Here is a 22,623-nt window from a genome sequence, read left to right as displayed (position 1 = left end):
AGGTCTGAATTTTTAAACTAGATACTGGTGAATACGAGTGATGACATTTGACATTTTCAACACCCTAGCATTTGGCAAGCTTGTCTGAATAGCAAGAAGAAAAAGACAGTGAGTCAGAAGGTCAAAAATTGTAATTTGGGGATGTGCTTCCTCATGCTGCTCTGTTCTTTCTTTAGAAACTGCTGTAGCTACTCTTTGACATAAAAAAAATGCTGAAAGTAGAATGAAACAGCACTAAAATCCAGGAAATGCTGCAACATTAATTTTGATGAGACAAGTGTGGTACTGAGTGAAGCATTTTAAGCTTCCCAGTTTGGGCTGCCTTTCTGAACCCTGTGCCATTTGATTATAAAGGGAACTTACTGTTTACCCTGATAAGCTATAAATACCAACAGTAGCTTACTAATGAGTTTTGCATGGCTTTCAGAGAGTAGGCAGCAAGAGCATGGCAGCTTTGTTTTCTCTCCAGATCCCCTTTTCAATATATTATTGTGATCCAAATAATGTCTGAACAGATAATGAAATCTTCTGTGATTAAGAATTCTGCTTGCTTTCAGGGTATGTTGGGATACATACATTTACTTCATTACCCAGACCAGCTCAAGCTTCCCAACTTTTCCCTGACAAGATTTGGCTCAGTAATACCATCTAGAAAAAAGAATGACTGTATATGAAATGGCATAGATAGTTAATGCCTTGAAACCACAGAGGGTTTTTGGCCCATATTAGTATTTGATTTCTTTGAGGATCAAAGATCTAAACTTAAGTCCAAAAGGATCAGAACAAACAGAACAAAGTCACTGGAGAACACTTGCAACATGGAGTTCAGCCCAGGCTCTGTACCCTACAAATGCATCAAATCTTTTTACAGGTACTGTCTTTGGTAAAAAAAAATATCTGAGAACTCAAATCATGAAACTGTCTTAAAAATACCTGGTCCAAGCAGCTGAAATAATTAATATTTGTTACATTGGACTTTTAACCTGATGAAGTTGACCACCCATATAATCTGTGAGAAGGAATCTGTATATTTACCCTGCCTTTTCTCCTTGCTTGATATATCTGCTGAGAAATGTGTCACAAGCTCCTGTTTCACCCGAAATACTGAAAGACCAGAAATTACTTTAAAAGTAATCATCTATGCTGCAGAGTTCTCCCACTGTATCTGTTTCCATCCCATCCTACTTTTCAGCTATTGTAGCAGCAGGATCTGAGAGATGGGCCTTTTGTTTGTTCTAGAGGAGAAAACCAGCCTTTCCCCTCTGTTCTAGCCCCTGGGTATTGCCAGGATCCACTGAGATCCAAAATGTCTCTTTCACAGCTGTTTCAAAACATGTTGTCTGATAATCCTTATTTTCCTCATTGTTCAGTGCATAAGACCAAGCAGTTGGGAAAACACACATTTGACTTGAGGTTGATTTTAGCAGATTAAAATACCGATTCCAGTTACCCTTTCATCACCACCTTGTGGTCATTCCAGATGATGCTGTAATGTTTCAAATATACATTAAAATGAATTTGAAATAAAATACTTTATTCAGCCCAGAGCCCAAAATTTTATTTGCTCACAGGAGTAGAATATGGTGAAGGTTATGTGGTGATAAAATATTTTTGAAGGTCTACTTTTCGTGAACTTTAGGAGAAAGAATTTACCACCATATGATTTTTACCTAATGTAATTGCTTGAATAGATATGGCATAATAATTGGTCATCATTATATGCAGGTTTGTCTTAAAGTATTTAAATTGAAAATTTTAATTAGATTTTTTCAATCCATACTGACAATCACTTCTATTTAGACTCCTGTGAAGATTCATCTTTTTTAAGTAAGTTTATTCTTCTGTATATTTGAGAATAAGAAAAGTGACAAAATAGAAATTAATGAGAATTCTTTTCACATTAAGTCTAAAGACTTAAGAATTTAAGCATTGTAAGAATTCATGCTTCAACCCTATGGCATAAGATCTGAAACAAGCAGAACTGAATCAGGGGAACATTGTCTCTGATGTACTTGATAGCTGTAATTTAAATCATTGTTTTCAAATCAAACATTGAATTTGTAGTTGCCTCTCAATAAATGGGCCAGAACACAGGAACAGTTTTTATTGTGATAAGGTATATATAGGAAGGAGTTTGATAATTCAATATTTTTCCTGGTGTAATGGGCTGAGACTCACTGGTTTAGAGGGTTGTTTGTGCTTGCCCTGTCTCTTAACATGTTGTGTTTAGATGACATTATCAGGCAACACACGAAATGAATAAACTTTACTTGACTCAATGTAAGATAAACTTCTGATGTAAAGATATTAAGCAAATCATTTAATAGGAAAAAGTTCATATGCATGAGTTGAAATACCAGCTGCAGCAAAAATAAGCAAGGGCCAACAAGCCTGCTATTGAAAGACAGCAGTAAGAGAAGATTAGGCAGGCACCATCATTTTTGTATTGTTCCACCAGGTGCATTGTGAGCATTTGCAATCTTATCCTGATGATTTAACACCAGAAAGTTCCAAATCTCTGAGATCATCCCAGCCAGATCTTTTGCACTGTTTGTCAGGCTAGAGCTTGTAGATTTTTAAATTCTTTTGCACAGAGATAAGTAGGGGTCTCTCCAGGCTGATTATTATCCAAAGAATAATCCAACTGAAGCCAAATCCAAGTTTGATTGTGAATAAAAGTCTGGATGCTGACAAAGTCTATATGAAGCCCTAGCACTATGTGCACTTTAAATGCAGCCCTCTGAACCAAGGATGTCCTGCTCAGTGGTAGCTATGAGTGACACACAGCCCATTTTACGATCCTACAAATAGTAATTTGTACTTTAAAAAAACAAACTGAAATTTGTTATTAGCTCCCTTTTACAGCAGATACTCGTGTAGTTGAAATTCTGACCTTTTATTCTGTTGTAAACAGGAGCTAAATCTGACTGCAGTAGTGTTACTGTGTTTGCAGTCTCATTACTGAGAGAAATCCAGATGAAGGAGATATATGGGTGTCTGCAGACCTTGATAGATACCTCATAGCCTTATGGCTGTTCTGCCAAGCTGGGCACTATAAAAACCCTTTTAATGGTAGCTAAAATCTTCACTGATAATGCAATAAAGGATGGTGGCTGGCATTAGTTCTTCAGCAGTTCTTTTTATTTCTAAAGGGGAAAAAAAGTATCTAAATCACTGATATGATTAGGACAAAAGTTTCCATTGGCTGTTAGAATTACGTGTCTGAATGAGATTTCAAGGCTGAAGACAGTTAAATTCCAGAGAACTTAGATCTCTAGTCAGCCTTTTCTGTCATATCATCCAATTATCCTGGAGCATGTTTATCTCTGGAAGAGCAGTTCCAAAGAATAGTCTGATTTGCCCATTGCACTTGTGCTCCTCTCATACAAGGCACAAGCAGCTTTTGCACTTCATATTCAGGCTTGATCTTGTCTGTCTCACACAGGTCTTCCATACAGCTGGCTTGTGCCAGATTCCTGTTGTGCAGTACATCTTCAACAACCAGAGTCATGGCTCTCTCTTCACTTCTGTGCCATGACAACCCCATTGTTCTGGTGGATTATTAGGTCCTTGAAGCTGGGCAGCTTCCACCCTGTGTCATTTTGCAGAGCTGGGCTTCCTGTACCTTCTTTGCCTTGCCTCAGTTATGGGGCTGATTTGTGGCTGATAAATCCTACAGCAAAGCTCAAATGGGGTAGGAGTTTCTTCTTGTCTGTGTTTCATATCAGAGAGAGTTTTCTTATTCTGAGCTCGTGGAAAAAACGTATTCTTTCTTTAGGACTGAAAATGTGAAAATTACACAGCGTCTCTCCAGTCCTTCTACAAAATGGTAACAATATGTGGTTTCTTATGTTTATGGTGTTGATGATTTTGCAGTGAACTGGTACTCAGGCATTAGCAAGAGTGGAGTTCTGAGCCAGTGTCCTGAAACTGAAGGCCTCCCAGATACTTCAAGAGAACCTAAGGAATGGAGCAGAGGCCATGGACACTTGGCACATTCTCCTCAAGCTTGGCAACTAGTACCAATCCTCTTCCACATGCCTCTTCTAGTGCATACTGTCTATCTCTGGAAAATTCAGCATCATCAGAACCAAAATCACACAGCCTGGGGGAGCTTGGAGCACTTGTCAGGCCTATTTGTTCATTGAATACTTGCCTACGTGAGAAGCTGTGCTGGAAAGAACCCTCTATTATTGTAATTTGCTCCTGCCACTTCTGCCAGTTATTGGCAGGCCTGACAGGATATCCTAGGTTTGCATTCTTTGCTCCCCATCTCTAAAATACTAAAACAATCATATGACTTATCTCAATGGTAGAGAGTTAGTTGCTTAGATACATGACCAGCATTCCCATTTATAATAATCAAGCACCTTTTTGCTGCAGCAAGACCGCTTTCACTGCAGACTTGATCTTCATGTTAATTAAAAATATATTCAGGGCAGTGTAGCTTTCTGCTACAGGATTCTTTGTGGCTTTCAGTCACGCAGTTGCATTACCACAAAAAACTAATAGCAACCCCAATCTAGTTTTGTGAAGTACTTACTGTGCTACTTCTCAGTGCAAAAGGAAAATGTTCTCTTTGCTCTGATGTCTGATTTACACACCACACTGTCTTTTTTTCAATAAACTTTCAAAAATCCACTTTTTAAAAAACAGTTTACATTGCTTAGAAACTCTAGTGCCAACACAGGCACACATAAAAGCCTGCATGCCTAGCTGGTGCCTCTTAGTATGTTTATAATTTCTCAAATGATTAATAAAACACAGATGGGTCTGTGCAGAAGCTTCTTTTAGCTAACAGTCAACCTACCAATTGTATTAGGTGGAAATCTTACTTTTGCCTGTGCTCTTCAGATGTACTGCTGACGACAGAGTGGTTGTGAGGCGGAAAAGCATAAGAAATGTCTGGGGCACAGGGAATGTCAAAACCTCCAAAATCAGACCACAACAGGTTTATCTCTGTCTCTTGCTGTATGTAGTCATCAATGTGGTCATTCTTCTGGTCATAAGAAGAGAGCTTGGTATGTCAAGGCATGCAAAAAGAAAAACAAAACAAAGAGGTTTTTTATCCAATGCAGACATATTATGGCTTCTGTGAAAATTCCCAATGCTGGTTGCAACTTCATTTGGCTCAGTGATACAGGACAAAATAAAATGGAAATAAACCTATCCACAGCATCTGCATGTTTCCAAAGAACAATTCAATTCATTTATATCCCAGAAGCAAGAACAGCCATAGAATTTTTCTGTAGAAAAGTATCCTTGTAATGTCTCCCTTCTGGAGGTGCACACTCATTGGCAGATTTGAGGCCTCCCAGAGAGTGAGTGAGATACAAAATACTTACTGAAATTAAGGTTTTCACATGGACTTTGGACACATGTAATTCCAGTAACGAAACTGTGCATTGCTCCTTCTCATCAATGGCTAGAAGGGGCCAGCTAGAAGTAGTTGCAACTGGTCATGGTGTTGACACAGCTAGAGGCAAAAAACAGAAAGAAAAGCTGGCTCATGACTTTCTGCTTCAACCACTGGCTCTGCTGGTTTTGACCCATTTTTTGAGAAAAGTGTCTCTACATGGAATACCTCTGTAAAGTGGAAGCCAAGGATCTCAGTGCTACATGCTCTCAGGACAGCTACTGACCCACACAGGGCAGGTAAAGTTAGACTTTGTTTTTTCACAGCTCTTCATCTTTTTCATCTTTCTGGTACACAGACTTCTCTTTCAGGCTTATGTGATCTACAAGGAAAAAATTCAAAAGCAAGTTCCTAAAGCAAGCTCATTCTGCATGGGGCATATGGACTAAATGTTGTGACAAGAGTGACACTTGCTTGTCACTCTTCCTCAGTTTCCTTCCTGCTCTTCATGACTATTTGGGATTTGGTTTGATGGTCATGGCTATAGATTTCTTCTTGAGATATTCCCATGGGAGTTTTCCTCTGAACCCTAGAGGCTCATGACAAATCTAGCAATCCTAAATCCCCCTGACTTGGGAAATGCAATGAGTCTTGTTCTCTGCCCTGGTACTCACCAAAGGCTGTGTCAGTCATTCTCCATTTCCCTTTTTGGAAATGGCAGGCCTAGCCCTTTGTTTTTATTTTGCTCCTACCTAAAAGCTTAGGATTGGCTTGAATTTCAATTTATACAGATATCTTCCTGTCTCTAGTAATCTTTCTGTTTCAAAATTATATAATTGCTTTTCCCAAGACTCCTAGGATCTGGGTCTACACTCACATATCTGAGTATAAAATCTTATAGCAGCACTGGACTATACCTGTGCTTTCATTCTCTGGATGTTCCTTTGGGAAGAAAGGAACATACAGGACTGTCTTCTTTGGGAAGAAAGATTCAGTGAATAGTGCACTGCATATAAGAATTGTACAGTTATGAAGTCTTTATCCCCTGATTAATTCTGGCCAGGCCTTTATGAGAACTCAGCGCTAATAGAAAGACAAATACTACAAAACATTTACCACCAAATCTCAGATATGTCACTGCTTCAGGTTTTCAGATGAAATATTATCCACACTTTCTAGTGTGAGAAAAATGTTAATCTAAATGAAAAAGTAAACGAAAAAATATCAGGCTGAGGCAGATATTTACCACAGTAAATTCCAGCCCAGACTCATAACATTTGATAATATGATAAACTGAGACTTTTATAGCGGGAACTCTTGCACAATCTTAAGAGTTGATTGTTCCCATCCTATCTACAAGCACTCACTCATGATTCTTCACAGGCTTGCCTAAAGCCTGTTTGTGAAAACAACATGCTATAATTTTACCAGACTAAAAGGGTTTTTCTCCTGCTCATGCTTCAGGACATTCTTTTCTGGAATTTCTGAAATAAAGCTTTTTAGGCTCTCCTTTTTAATCTAATCCCTTTCCAAAGTGATACATTTCACTAAGCAAAAGGTCCTGAAGCCACTTCTATGACTTCCATTAAGCCCACTGCATGAAAGAAAAGGGTCCCTGGATCAAGATGCCACACTCTGTAGCCTAACCTAAGCTCAGCCTTGTTTCAGATTTCAGACTTCCTGTTTTCTATTGAGCAGGTAATTGAATGTAGTTTTCTAACTATAATCCTATGCATATTAGAAGTGCTATTGTGAGAGTAAACATGCTGAAGATTAAGAGGTGCTTACCCAGCAAGGTATTGCTAACGTAGGATAAATAGAACAGAGCTCTCTGGAGAGCTGACACACTGAAAATATGGGGGTGGATTTCTCATAATACCCTGATGGACAGATACATTAAGTAAAACTTAAAAGAACCTGTGGTCACAGATTTTCTCCCTTGCAAATAAGCAATCTGTGGCAGGGGAAGATTTGAAACTTACTGATCTCTCTTTTGGTAATGGAAAGTTAGAAGCAATGGCTTGTTTTCTCACAAGAAGCTCCACCTACTCTTTGTTCACTTTGCACCATTAGTGTGAACATACTACATACTACATCAAGACGATGATAGGAAAAAATAGCAAAGAAAGTTATATGTTAAATGCACATTATTAAAGATTTGAAAATTAGGCAGTTAGAAGCAGTAAGAAAAGGCCCAAACATTGCATAGCACACGTGCATTATTTTACAGTCAGTAATTAGTCAGAATGTGGCAGTGTACACAAACCACAGGGAAAGACTATGCAGAAAGAATTAACAAGGGACATTGTTATTTTGACCATCTGTGGCTGGGCCTGCACAGGAATGACCTGCAGCTGAGGCAAATATAGGAGAAAAGAAACTGCAGGGGAAACAGCTTTATTAGAAGATCTGGTGATAGCCTTTCACTTGCTTGACACTGACACCGCGCTGGAACTTGGAGTAGTGTCTTCTCCTGGCCTGAGGTGTGCTCTCCTTCCTCCCCCAAGAGAGTTCAAGAATGGATTATCTGCAAATGGGCAAAGCTCCAAAGTCTGTTTGTGATCCTGTGGGTTCCAGGATGTGATGCTGAGCCTTGCTGTCATTGAGAGAAGAGAAACCTGTAGCTGGGTTTGTAGAAAGGAGCTTCTAAAAGAGATGCTACTGCTTTCTTTTCTCTCATGATCTGGCTGGATACCCCCATCTGCAGCAATGATGTTACTACTGCAATCTCAGCATGACAGGCCCTAGCAGGGAACGACCAGAGCAACTTCTCTGTGGCACTTGGAAATTTTGACCCAGACTAGTGATGGCTCCTGGCCATTTCCAAGTTGCTTGGGCTCAAAGTTGAATGAAATGTTCAGAACAAGTACACTTGTTAATGAGGTGTGTCCTCACAGTGCATGCAAAGCTCAACTGATTCAAATCAGTTGTGTGGCTTCCATTGTGCTATATTTGTTTTCCTACAGAAGCTCACTCACCAGGGCTACTACAATATGTTTCTTTTATTTCTGCAAATAAGGGTGAGGTAAAGGCTAGGTTTGAAGAAGAAACAAAAGCAAAGATCCAATTAAAATAAATTCCAAGATTCTATATTTACATGACTACTTCATTTGTCCCAAGTCTTAGGCTGTACACTTCATCTGAGCATTATTAGGAATGATTGTACCATAGAAAGTAATTCACCCAGGACTACATTCACCAGCATAATGCCAAGTGCTACATGAGTACAATATTTTGCTGCTGCATCATGAGTTGACATACAGAACAATTAAGCAGCTGGGTGAATGTGGGCGAGAAATTATGTTCTTTTCACCTCCAACCTTTTCTCTGCTTCAAAAGTGGACTGAAAATTCTATTTCTCTTACATTTGCATGGGAATACATTTATTGGTAAGCCTCCAGATATTTTTTAATCTGGTTATTCATATCTTGGTGCATGAGACTACATAGACTTGCCAATGTTCTTTCTCATGGGTTTGTTACATGTAAAACCAAGGTAACAGTTCTAAATATGCTATCTATTCTTTAATCTCTATCTTATGAATCAGGCAAATAACAACACTTATCTTTAAGGGCAGACAGAAAGTTTAAACTAAGCCAAAAGAGCACTTGATTAACTGTGGGATTTTGGGGTTTTGGGGGGGGGGGCTTTTTTTGCATTTTTTTATTTTTGGGTGACTTCAGGGAAAATTCAGAGGTCTTTCTAAATGTTGAATCTGAATACTTAATTCTAAGGCATTTTTGGTTGAAGTAAATTGAGGCATTCATAAATTCAACATTAATCATAAGGGTATATTTCCAGCTCTGCAGCTGTACATCAGTGTCACTGTGCACTTATTTGCCCTTACTTTTCCAGCTTGTCCATAGGAAGGAAGGCTGTAGAAGATCATGCCAAAAGTCTTTAGGAGAAGGCATACAACATTGCCTGCTCTCCCTGCTGCCCAGAGCAGGTCAGTCCCTACCTTGGTTACACAGTCACTGCTGAAGCCCATGTTATCACTAGTGAGAGTGCTGCAGGGGCACGCATGAAACACCAACAGGCCCTCACAGAAATATTAATTTCCTGGAGTGCACAATTTCTCTCACTTAAAATGTGCACCTTGTTTTGTCCAGAAAATGCTTTTGTTTTTCTGAATGATTCCCAAATCTGGTATGCCTTGTTGAAGGCATGTGACTCAGCCTGTGTCTCACTGGGCAGGGGCCCCTAGCAGCCACTTGAATCTGCAGTCTGCTCCAGAACAACCTCCTGTCCTCAACTTTACATATCAGTAAAAAGCACAGTTTGATGCACATTGCTCTGAGCAGTTTCAGTTATGAGATTTTATTAAAATGAATCTTTTGTCTACCTTTTTTTTTTTTTTTTTTGAGGAAAATCTCATTATGAGTGCCCAAACGCAGAGAAATCATCAGTTTACATCAGGCCAAAAAGTCACATAAGAGCAACTGGCACACATGGATATGTAGCTGGAAACCTCTAGATTTGGGGCTTCTTGTTTTCCTAACAAAAGATGAACATTTTCCTAAGCTGCTTCCTGCCACTTGTTGTCCCAAAAACAAACCCCTATGACATTCATTCCTTTTTCCCATTTCTTCCAAGAGTGGATGAAGAAAGGTCATTGTGATACTTTCTCTGCTGTGAGTTTGCAGTGTGACCTTGTGACAAGGAAATCTGAAGTCAACCCCCTGACTGGCCCTGTCCTTCTGGAAGACTTCCAATTCTTGGAGAACACAGGCCAATATCATTATACTGTAGCTCCTGCAGTGACTATTTTTTATTTTTCCATTGAGCTGCTGATTAGCAGCCTGGTTCTAATGCAAGTGTCCAACAGCAGTGGGGACCACAATGCTAAGAAGAAATTGGTGTGCATTTCCCTGACCTCTAGCTCTGACAGCTCCTTCCTCCCAAACAGGTCAATCCATGGGGTCATGGATGAAATAGCAAGGGGCATCACGCTTGCCAACAACCTGAATTTGTCAGAATCTATTTCCTTTGGTTGGTATTAGGGGTTTTGGATAGTTTTTTGTTTGGGGTTTGTGGGTTTTTTTACGTTTTATTTTGTTTCGGCTTTTTTTGAGGAAGACAATAGTTTAATACTGGTATATGTGAAAAAAAACCAACAACAACAACACCAACACCAACAAAAGACAAGTACCACAAAAAAATGCATGCAATTTTTTTCTGCTGTTGTGATTTAAGCCTGGCCAGCAACTAAGCCCTCCGACAGCTACTTGCTTATTAACTACTTCCCCAGGTGGGATTGAACAGAGAATTTGAAGGGTAAAAATGAGAAAATTTGTGGGTTGAGAAGAAAACAGTTTAATAGTAAAACAACATTGCATGTGTAGAAAAGCAAAACAAGGAATTCACTCACTACCTTCTATCAACAGACAGCTGTTGAGCCATCTCCAGGAAAACAGGGATCCATCAGGCATAACAGCGGCTTGGGAAGACAAATGCCATGACGCCAAATTTCTCCCAGGGTGTGCTGCGTGCTGATTAACAGCTGAACAGCAGTCATGTCTATAAACTCAATCTAGTACATGCCAACCAAATTTGTCATCATCATGTACTGAACACACCAGCAAGAAGGGCAGTGTTCAGTGAGAGGAAGGAGAGATGCTCTTGTCTGCTCTGGGAGTTGCCCTGAAGCCTGTGCTGAAACTCTGACTCCAGAATGCTCAGGTTGTTGTATGCTCTCTCCTGCAGAAGGATTTGGGACGGCTTTGAGAGTAAATAGAACAAGGAGTAGGGGTAAGGCTTGTTACAGAACCCTGTGGACTCTGATATATGAATCTGATCTCTTTTACCCTCATGGAGGAGAGACCCTGACCTATTTGAATGGAAACTGTAACAAAAGCTATCAGCTATTTTTCCTTCGGGCTGGAGACCTGGCCAGTCTGGAGAAAAGCTGAAGAAACCCAGTAAGTGGAGCTCACAAAGAACATGTCCTGAATACCACGGACACTGATGGCTGTGGCTGACCTAGGTCACATCTCTTGTTGGTATCTCTGGAACTGTGACGTGCCCTGGAGCCTGTGAAGAGAGGGAAGGGAGCTGACCCTCTCTGTGTGGTCCCTTTGTGCGTAACACAGCCCGTGAGAGCCGTGAGAGCTGCGGCTCTGCGGACGGCCCAGCCCCAGGGCGAGCCTGCCATCAGAGAAGCTCTGAGCACCGAGCTGTGCAGGGGCAGCTGCTCAGAGCTCTCAGCTGCTGCACAGAGGAGATGGAGCTCAGCACGAATTGTGGGCAGGCAGCTGATGAGAACTCAGAACCAGGAAAGCTACAAATACCTGCTAAAGTCCCTGTGGTTTTCTGCTTGCTGGCCTCCAGGTAGTTAGGTTACCATAAAGAATTAGCAGTATTGTTTTTAGCTTCTGAATTGTTTATTCTTCTAGCTCTTATCTCTGGGTGCATTCGCATTGTGTGTCAGCTCTGCAGAATGCAGACTGTGCTGTGACCAAACAGCTCCATGTGTTAACAGATGGACAGAATGGAGCTGGGTCTGTAAATGTGAAAGGAGCAATAACATGGTGCTGAGCTAGCAGAATCACCGTCTGCATCCTGCTGGTGTCCTGCAAAAACCTCCTCAGGCAGGGATTACAGCAGTGTATTGGCTGCACCAGGAAAGGGTGAGAGGCAGCAGGGCAGTGGTAGAAAAGCTGCACAGGGGAGGGAGTGAAGTGATACAGCATTTCCTCTGAGGTATTAAGCTGGATAACTGTTGCATACGTTACTGTGCTGAGGCTGAAAAGTAGGATTTTTTGATCTTCGATGTTTAGATGAGGAGTTTGGCCCTGACTCCTTCAGTAGCTGATTCAGATGTGAGATGAGGCTCACAAAGCTTGAGAGATGCGGTCAGGCCTGGGTAGAAGCAGTGAAGGAACAACAAAGATCTAGGTCGTGTTCCAGCTTAGACTTCTCTGGTCTCTGCCTTCTCCTCCTCCTTGCACTTGTCATGCAAACTAACTCAGCCTTAAACAAGTATTCTTCCATGGTTCAGAGGCTTAGCAATGGCAGTATGTCATCAGATGAACAATTAAACTCAAGGGTTCCTTTGTGACAGGACCAGTACGATGTGTTTAAATAAATTAACATTCAAGACCTGTGTTCTGTGGGCTGCAGCTCTCTGGATTATGCAAAGGGATAAATTAGAGTGAGCCTTACATCTCAGGATTGGAATAATTTCTGTGCTTCATGTAGCACAGAAATAACTGCTCAAGCTCAAAAAGATTCTCTCTCTTTTTTTTGTTTGTTTGTGGTTTTTTTTGTTGTTTTTGTTTTTGTAGCTGGTAGTGGAACACTTCAAAATTTTTATTGCAAAAATGAGAGCTGTTCAAGTTTATCTTTAGTCCTGTGTGGTCATCTTGGGAAAGCTGCTGCTCAATTACTACACTGTTATGACACAGGGGAAACTTGGGATGCTCAATGGAGAATTAGCAAGCTTCATTTATTAATAAGAGCATCAGACATTTATGCACAATAAGTAATAAGCTCATGCATATTCTGTAAATTAAGCAGTCTATTGGTTATACTACAATATCAGCTCTTCCTCATACCTTAGGAGTTACATCTCTCTTTTCTCATATCTCTTTCCTAATTACTGCATCTTGTTATCACAATACAGCCATGTTTCAAGGCTACAATGTCTTTGCAGGTGTAGGAACTAGATTAGCTGGGTTCGGTACTTTTCCAGCTCTGAGTCAGCTAACAAGAAAATATCTACATGACCTCTGTCATGTAGTCATTCCTCCACACTACACACAAACATTTTTCTGGATTTTTTTTTCTAGAAGACATGCTACTTAAATACTAGAATAAAAGGTACCTGAAATGGAATTACTTAATTTAATACAACATGAGTTAATTTCCAATTGCATATATGTTAGATTTGACCTTATACAGAAAGATTGATTCTTGCATGCATGGTAACAGCACCTGTAGTTGCACTAGAGAGAGGATGGAAGACAGAGCTGACAGGGTTGGGGAGGATCCAGCTTGCAAGCTGTGCTTCTGCACAATTACACTGGCTGCACTGTAGATGTTTGCTTCCTTCTTCTGAGAGCTCTGGTTCTTGCTGAGTTCTTGCTGCAGGCTGCATCACTGACATATAACAGCACTTTCTTTCATCTTTGCTCAAGCCCAGACACCTCTGCAGGTGGAAGTTGCCTTGGTTTGCACCAGTTTGACATTGTCCTAGGAAACAAGGCACCAATACCATAAATGTGAGGACAAGGCTGTTGTTGGAATGCAGTTTTGGTTTCTAGGAGTGTAAAAACAGAATTCCTCCCTTTTATTTGTTAGAGAAACCCAATACCATAAGGCTTCGTGTCTGTGGTCTCACATGAGCATGACCAGAGCTGGCCATGCTCCAGCCAGCACCCAAAGGAGAGATGCCAAGAGCCCTGGCACAGAGTGGAGCTAAATTGTGACTCAAAGACAGCAGTTAGTTCTGCCTCTGGTGTTTGCAGAGGAATTCGAGGCAGCAAGTGCACCTTGTGCCAGAGGCCAGCTTAGACAGACTAATCGGCCAAGCTGCCAGAAATCCCCAGCAGTTACAACAGCAGCAGACCTGTTCAGCTCTCATGCAATATTTCCTGCCTTTCTATATTGACCCTGCCTTCCCTGGCTTGCTTTGCCTAGCAAAAAGGAGGCCAAAAGACTGGCTCTGAGCTCAGATGGGTATTTTGCTGCTTCTGTAATCTTCATTGCCTGGCAATGTTTATTCAGATCCCTCCATCAGGTGAAAACCCCCTAACTATTCCCTTTGTACTTTTTCTTCTGAATGATTTATGGCAGCAGGAAGAGCCAGGTGTGGACTTCCCTCCCTCCCTCCATGTCTGCCTCAGTCCTCAGACAAAACTCCATGAACATGTGCAGGACTGATGGGTTTGGGACAGACTGGAGTGACTGTGCATGCCATTAATTAGTACCAGAAGTCCTTCTAAGCTCCTCTGGACTGGCCAAAGGGGTTTATGTGTATTGTGTCCCATACATACCTATTAAAGAAGATGTAAAGCTCAAAAGCAGCCAGCAAGAACAGGAGACTCATAAGGCCGATAAGGCTGATGACACAGGGAAGAAAGAATCCAGTCTTCTCTAAGGAGAAACAGATGCTCTTTTAGGTACATCTCACAGACCCTGCTTCCCTTGTGCCTCTGCCAGGATGGCATCTCCTGGACAATACTCTCTGTGTGCTGTACTTCAGAGCATGACCTAAGACAGCTCGAATACAGTGCCAGACACACAACTGGGATGCCCCCAAGTCCTTGATGGAGGAAGCTTGTCTTTCACTGTAAGGCCACTCCTGCCCCAGCACTGCTGCAGGCTTTGCATGTGCATCCAAGCAAATCTCAGCTCTCATTCTCTTCCGTATGAGTATTTCAGTCAATTACATATGGCTGCACACAACTTCCCAGTCACATCTTAAGCTTCAGACTCTAAAGCCTTCACCTACCAGCCAGCTTTGAGAGCTGTAAACTGGATTTCAGCTTCCTGTCACAACCTATGTGTAACCAAACAATTAGCAACATGTAATGGCACCACTGGATTACAATACATTGATCTGGGTGATCGTACCATTGACACATTTGTGTGTCATGACCTTCTGAATTAATCCCACCTTTCCATTCATCCCTGGAGGTGGATGGCAAATCCACTGCATCCATCTTTCCTACAACTTCACAAAGGGTTTTATAGTTCTGACAGTACCTGTGTTTATCCTTCCCTCTCCCAGCAAATTTCTTACTGGAAACTCAGCTGCCACATTTCCTGCTGCAATCCTGCCAGTGCCACTCATGTTTGCTTGGTACATGAACAGAGGGCTGAACAGGGCTCTGAACACTGAAAGCACAAATGGAAGCTCACCTGAGGGACAGCAGGCTATGGACTGGCTCCAGTTCCCAGCTGGGTGGGACACCATGCAGGTGATCACACTGCTGACACTGGTGCTACATGCTGTGAACTTGCTGAGAACAGTCACTGTCCCGTTGTCGTGGCACTTCTCCTCTGCAGTGGAGCTGCCCTCTGGGGCCCAGGAGAGCTGAGCCGGTGGCTTCCCCGCCGCTGCCTCGCACACGGGGCTGCCCTGCTCGTCACAGGACAGGCTCAGCCTCGGGGGGGCTGCAAAGCACCAGCAAGGGGACAGGCATGCAGTTAGTTTGGCACAGCCGGGCTGGGCTGCTCTTGTCCTCCGCCCAAAACGAACCTGAACTGAACCCAGTGAGAAGAGGAGAATGAGGCTGGGGCTGTCGTCCCATCCCATCCCATCCCATCCCATCCCATCCCATCCCATCCCATCCCCCAACATGGGCCCAAAACACACGAGATGATGAAGAACAGCTCTCTTTTCCCTTCTGCCCAACTCTTCCCCATCCAGTTGAGCCTCATCACAACCATTCATATCCTCTGTGTGTACATGGGAAATTCCTTCACACCTGTCATTTCTAACTGGACAGTGGAAAAAGGGAGCATGTTGGAGAATGAAGGGAGAATCGACCATAGTTATGCATCGAAACTCAACTTTATTGATCAATCAATCACCTTATATAACAATACTAACGAACTTCATGAATATTCTGTAATCCAACTCCATGATAGGCTAACAGAGAAAACTGTAACCACACCTTTTGTTTTAGAATACCTACAATTGTTTATCATAAGCAGAAACCAAAACAGAAACCCGAAACTACAACAGAAACTAGTGTTCCCAAAACCTCTGCATCTGTTCCCAGGATAACAGGCCTTCCCAAGGACGGTGTTCTGCTTGCCATGGGAAGACAAGCTGAGAACTCCATTGTTTATAGAATGATGCCTGAGAGAGTCTAATTGTTTACACAAATCAGAAGGCTGAGAGCTGTTAGAAACTGCTTTTACTTTTACCTCTTACTTTTCTCTCAATTGTATGTTTCATGGCCTTTTTCTTTAAGCCATTCTTGAACTAACCTCTCCACATCTCCCCCGTTTTTTTTCTTCGAGAGAAAAGAGGTTAGTTTGCCAGGTCTTCTCAATAGTTCTACTGATCATATTTTGGATACAGCTGCAGAAGCAAGGCAAGATAAATAAAAGCAATAGAAGTACACCTAATATCCCTATAGCATATATTACATGATTTCTTAACCATGGTCCCAATCCTAAACTCTTAAGCCATTCATCAATTCCCAATCCTTCTTCTTCCTTAAGGCTGTTAAGCCCTAGTCGTAGCTCTTTTAACTTAGCATGAATAGATACAGAATGATCAGATAAGTTCATGCAACACATCCCTTCAAACTCTTCACAACCATGGCCTTGTGCTAGCAGTAAAAAATCTATAGCAGCTCTATTTTGTAAAACAGCATGATTAACACTTTGTACATCTGCAGTTAGCATATCTAATATCTGTGATGTCTTATTTAATTCACCCTTAGTCCAACACCCTATTTGTTTTGCTAAAGTCATTGCTTTGCTTGCAGCACCCCATGGTAGGAGAGCTGAAACCATCACTTGTTTACATTTACTCCAGAACAACGGATCTCCTATTTGACTACAGTCTAAGTTATGTAAGCTGTGCCTTTCCCTGCTTGTCTTATGACTTAGCTGCATTAGCACAGATATGTTAGGGTGGAATAATGATAACTTGCCTAAATAACAAGATCTAACCTTTTTTTAAAAAAGTGTTCTGGAAGATATAAACTTAGAAAGCAGCAATAAATTAATGCTCTAAGAACTTTAGAATATATGAAAGTAATTTACAGAATTAGCTGCTTTGAGGAAATTATGCCTAAAATAAATATACTAAACAGAATTATTAAAATAAAATTAATTTCAGTTACTCATTCATCCTCTGTGAAGCCTAACAAGACTAATTATAGCAGACTTATTTGCAAAACATGTAAAATCACTTAAATCTAATTCAAATTTATCTATAACAAAATTTACCTGACTTTAAATTCTACACACCTCAACCCAATATAATCCAAACAGAATCTAGCTTTACCCAGACTTAATAACACTCAAACTAAACAGAAACCAATTTCAACAGAACTTAACTGGCTTCAAATCCCACACAACTTAAATCTATATATAATTTAAGCTTTAGCAGACCTCGAACTTGACCAAAAATAAACTTAACAATTTTAACTTTAATAATATTTAACTTTTAACGGCACTTAATTCAAACTTAACAGAATCTATCACTTACTTAACAGGAGATAATTAACAAAACTAAACCTTAACAGTATTTAACATTTAATGGCACTTGATAGATAACTTAACTCAAACTACTTAATAACAGATAAAACTTACTATAGAAATAATATATAGCATTTACTATAACTTACTTACAGGCCTGATTCTAAAATATTAAGCTAAAATAACTTTTCTTCACGTATTTGCTATAGCATTTTTATACTTAAATACACTTAAACAGAAGTTTATTCAAGGTATACCTGCGAAAAAATTCTTTTGAATTCAGTGCTTGCTTTTACCTCTATCACATTTAAACAAAGCTTAAAGAATACAAAAACACAGTCATTACATCTCATACAATCATTCTAACACATCTTAACATCTTCAACGTTTTCAAAACACAGCCCCAGAGTCTGACGTTTCATCAACCCAGCCATCCAGACTTCTGATGTTCAAAGTCTCTGGTAATACAGGTGTTTCCAAGACAGCATAACTAATGCCGAGTCAAACCGGCCGAAATCTGACTCTTGCATCCATTTACGCTGATTTCTGTTTTACAGTCTGTGCTGGGCTTTTGTTTCACAGCGTGTGCTAGGGAGAACAAAAGATCTTCCCAACTTAGGTGAAGAACATCCTGACAGCAATAGTCCTTGGTGTTGTTTGTTTAGTTTCGCTGGTCTTTCAATTGCAATAGGAATCTTTTCTTTTGCTGACAAAAGTTCACAATTATTACGACTGTTAAGTCTTAAACTGTAGCTTTTGTCGGCTGCAGGGCGGAGGGAGAAACGCTCCCGCTTGAAAAAGTGCTCCGGTCCTGCGGCGCTCGTGTCGGAGCGGGCGAAAACTCCCCCCCCGCGCTGCGCTCTTTGTTCACTTCCGGCGCGGCGCGGCTTGGTTTCTGCGGCGGCGGCTCCGCTCTCGGGGCGGCGCAGCCGCTCCCGCGCGGCGGCTCCTGCGGCGGCGGCTTTTGATCTTCCCGCCGCTGCCTCCGGTGCGCCCATGCCGAGTTTGGAGTAGCACAGCACCGCAATTCTACCATAAATCACCGAATTCACACATTTCCGTTAATCCGTAAACCATATGGAAAATCCCTTTACCGTAACTATAAGTCCAAAGTCCTGTTGAATCCTTCTGCTAATTCATCTCTGCTTTGCGCTGCGGGTTACTCCCTTCGCGGCCGTTCAGCTTCGCCCGCGGTGGCTCCCTGTGGTGTCGGGTTAGGGGCAGGAAAGAGCACCGATGATGCAGCAATGGCTTCTGAAGGTGCTTGGCATTCCCGGCGCAAGTGGTCCTCTTTATTTGATGCTGTAAGTGCAGCCGATGTTTGAAGGGGTGCAAGAGCGGCCAACACCTGATTCTGAGCGGATTTTGCCTGTTCTTGTAAACCTACTCCTAACTGTTTTATGGCATCTACTACAAGAGCCTGTTGTCCGTTTGGTATAAGGGCCATCCGTTCTAATGCCTCCTCTATAGTCCAATTTGCACCTAAGGTATTAAGTACATTTCTAGTAGCCGAATTACAATTTTGAATTGAACACTGTTTGAGAAGAGCCCCGCGCATAAATTCTGCGACACCTGCTCTCTCAATCGCGGCAGCAACTCTATCTATGAAAGCACCAAATGATTCGTCTCTACCTTGCTTAATTCCCATATATACAGGTATGCCTCCTGGTTCCTTTACTCTATCTATTGCGAGTCTGACTAACCTCATTGCTTCCCGGCACTTCTCTTGGCCAATTAAAGCTTGTGCCTCAGTTCGAAGAAAAGGTCCCAGACCCATAAGTTCATTTACAGTGACACCATGCAAAGGGTCACCTGGCTGTCTTTGAACAGCTACGCACTCATTTACGAGTCCTTGCCAGTGGGCATTAAATAACAATTGTTGATGTTGGGTAAAAATTAATTTTACTATACCACGGCAATCATTAACAAGGAGAATGCTAGTGTCAAAAATATAGTCTAGCATTTGCCTAGCTGGCTCGCTTTTAAAACCAAACTGGCTGACAGTCGCTCGTAACTGAGATAACATTTTCCAGTCAAGAGCACTGATCGTCGCCTGAAGGCCCCCCCCCGCCTGGGGGGTAAAGACAACTGGACAAGCCAACTCGTTAGCCATGCTCATTAACTCCCGGTCTCCCTTGTCCATGGCATCTTTGGCCAAGGCTGCCCATGCATCTCTTCTATCCCGAGCAATCGTCACCGCCAAGTCGTTTTCCGACCCAGGGACCGACTGATTGCTTTTTGGGAACGGAGTATGCATTTGTGGCCCCGGCTGCTGTGATATAGCAGACACAGGAGAGGCAGAGGCGCTCTGTGTAGCCTGCGGCAACGCGGGCAATAAAGCACCCTGCTGAGCAGCCTGCTGAGCTTGGCTCGTTAAGGGTAATAAAGCGTTTTGCGAAGCTTGACTTATTGGGGGAGGCTGACTTGTTAAAGGAGGCGGCGAAACAGATAATACAGCGCTCTGCAAAGCGTGACTCACCGGAGCCTGGCCCGAAACCTGGCTCGCAGCTTGGCTCGCAGAAGGAGGCGGCGAGGCTGGTAATAAAACCGTCCTCGATGCAGGGCCGAGAGGAGTGCGGGAGTCCTTATCAAACTCCCTATCTCGATCGTATTCTGCATTACGATCATGAGCGGCAGTAGCCTGGCGGGCAGCCCTTTTTTCAGCTTGAAATTGTAAGAGCTCAGTGTTAATGACCCGCCATAATTTACCCAACCTCCTGGCAGTTTTATCATCATCCAAAGTAGCCTGCCACAATAAATCACCAAATTTACCCCACTCAGATAATTCATGGATAGTATGAGGATTAACAAAGATTCCCCTCTCTACACCGTATGCTAAGAGCCCTGGTAACTCTTTCTGTAAATCAATTCCCTTAATCTGCCTCTTTTGCAGAAAAGTTATAAAAAGATCATATGCGGCTTGTCGGTCCATCTCTAAATAAAATTGAGCGCTCTTTGCAGCACCTCCCGACCTCGGCCACACGTACCAAGCTAGGACCCGTCTTTTACGGTCGCCTAGGGCCGGCACGAATCGACAGACTCCGTCCGCTCCGTCGGCAGACTCCGTCCGTTTTTTTATCGTGCTTATTGCCGTTCCGCTGCTGCACCTCGGAACCTGGACACCTTCCTCACCTCCCGTGGTATTCCGTTATCCCCAAGAGCGCTCCTCGTAATTCGGCACGTCCGAATTCGACTATCACGTCCGGGGTCGACCATTTGTTGGAGATGAAGGGAGAATCGACCATAGTTATGCATCGAAACTCAACTTTATTGATCAATCAATCACCTTATATAACAATACTAACGAACTTCATGAATATTCTGTAATCCAACTCCATGATAGGCTAACAGAGAAAACTGTAACCACACCTTTTGTTTTAGAATACCTACAATTGTTTATCATAAGCAGAAACCAAAACAGAAACCCGAAACTACAACAGAAACTAGTGTTCCCAAAACCTCTGCATCTGTTCCCAGGATAACAGGCCTTCCCAAGGACGGTGTTCTGCTTGCCATGGGAAGACAAGCTGAGAACTCCATTGTTTATAGAATGATGCCTGAGAGAGTCTAATTGTTTACACAAATCAGAAGGCTGAGAGCTGTTAGAAACTGCTTTTACTTTTACCTCTTACTTTTCTCTCAATTGTATGTTTCATGGCCTTTTTCTTTAAGCCATTCTTGAACTAACCTCTCCACAGGAGCAGCAGAAGGGAGAAGAGATCTGGGAAATAAGGAGAAAGGAGACACAGAGATACACCCAATGAAATACATGCGTTTATCCCAGCAAGAATCACAGAATGGCTTAGGTTGGAAGGGATCTTCAAGATGCTCTAGTTCCAACCACCTTGCCATGCAAAGGGACACCTTCCACAAGACTGGGTTGCTTCAAGTCCCACCCAACCTGGCCTTTAACACTGGGATGTCGACAGCTTCTCTGCACAATCAGTGTTCCAGGGGCACTATCCTCATAATACCAAATATGTTCCTAATATCTAATCTAACCCTACCTTCATTAGTCTAAAAAAAACCAGCTCCACTTCTGCACATTCCTTACCCAGCATGGTCAGGTGGTACCTTGTGTGGAAATTCCCTTCTGTTGTTGCTGCTTCACAGCTGTAATTTCCCTCCTGGGCTAGTCCCACTTGCCGTATCTCAAGGGCAGGAGGCAGATCTTCTCTGAATATCAAGTTTATGTTGTCACTGCAGGTTGTTCTGTGTGTCTCGTTCTTATCAGCCCTGTGTACCAAGGTGCACAGGCCTCCAGCCTTGGGGGCTATTGTCCATATAAGCAGAGCTATATTTCCGTTGAAAGAGCAGGTGAGAACTGGGCTCTTACCTACAGTCATCACTAACGCTGAGGAGTTGTTCCCTGAGGGGGGAAAAAAAGAGAATGTGTGAGAGGGAGCCCAGGAGTTGTGGTCTGGACTTCACAGGGAAATGTCTGCACTGCTACAAACAAGCGTGAGGCCATGGCTGTGCTCATCTGCACGTTGTCTGTCATCTCTTCCTACAGCTGTGGATCATGGATCCAGTGGCCTGTCACAGTCAACCCCTGCAATACAAATTTCCCACTGAGGATCATCTTAGTGGATAAGACTGGATACTGGAGCAGGACCCTACTCCTGCCCATTGTCTTCAGCGGTTCCGCATCCAAAGGCTGTGCTTGAGTGAGCAAATCCTCCAGCTGGTTGCTCACGGGGCCTGAAATACAGGAATGTGACTCTTGCATCCGGCCACACGACAGTGGCTTTTCTCTCGAACTGTTGCTGCCAACAAAACAAACAACTTTTACTTCTGCATTCATGTGAAATCCCATACAGTGGGATTTGGCCTTGTCTACACCTTTCAGGCATTACACAGGTGCACATAACACTGGTGGAGCTTTGTGTGGGAGGGAAGAATTTTGCCTCATGGCTCAGGGTTTTCTTATATGTGCATTAGTGTTGCCTACACGTACACAGGCAGCCTCTTTTGTAAGGCACTTGTGAGACTGAGAGAAAAAAGGGTCTGAGAGCAGGTTGTAATCCAGTGTGAAGAGTAGCTGAGGGAATGGGACTTTTGTGTCCTCTGGCTTCTGCTGAAGTTAAAAGCCAGCAATCCCT

The 22,623-nt window shown here is 42.4% G+C and overlaps 2 protein-coding genes across 2 annotated transcripts in view; one reads left to right on the top strand and one right to left on the bottom strand.

Moving 5' to 3' along the window:
• The window catches only part of SLC35A5 (solute carrier family 35 member A5), a 167,118-nt gene that overhangs the window by 134,829 nt on the left and 9,666 nt on the right, over positions 1–22,623 (top strand). The window lies entirely within an intron of this gene.
• On the bottom strand, positions 5,677–22,250 carry LOC128933245 (cell surface glycoprotein CD200 receptor 1-B-like). The gene is made up of 6 exons (XM_054270175.1): positions 22,142–22,250; positions 21,576–21,890; positions 15,221–15,475; positions 14,353–14,452; positions 6,274–6,362; positions 5,677–5,738 (listed from the first exon to the last, which is right to left on the bottom strand). Exons 1-6 carry the CDS (start codon positions 22,248–22,250, stop codon positions 5,677–5,679), a joined length of 930 nt encoding a protein of 309 aa, XP_054126150.1.

Source organism: Melozone crissalis, unplaced genomic scaffold, assembly GCF_028551555.1.
Source record: "Melozone crissalis strain CALT ecotype California unplaced genomic scaffold, PUWL_Pcris_2 ptg000008l_1, whole genome shotgun sequence".
NCBI classification, from domain to species: Eukaryota; Metazoa; Chordata; class Aves; order Passeriformes; family Passerellidae; genus Melozone; species Melozone crissalis.
The sequence above is the reverse complement of the archived record's forward strand: the minus strand, read 5'-3'. Positions and strand labels throughout refer to the sequence as shown.

What these genes read in the sequence shown, in the direction of transcription:
- LOC128933245 (XM_054270175.1), bottom strand. Translation starts at nt 22,250, where the DNA reads ATGCAAGAGTCACATTCCTGTATTTCAGGCCCCGTGAGCAACCAGCTG. An exon ending in GTACCACCTGACCATGCTGG is followed by an intron (nt 15,476 to 21,575) that starts GTAAGGAATGTG and finishes GGTGCTTTGCAG; the next exon opens with CCCCCCCGAGGCTGAGCCTG. An exon ending in CATAGCCTGCTGTCCCTCAG is followed by an intron (nt 14,453 to 15,220) that starts GTGAGCTTCCAT and finishes GTTTCTCCTTAG; the next exon opens with AGAAGACTGGATTCTTTCTT.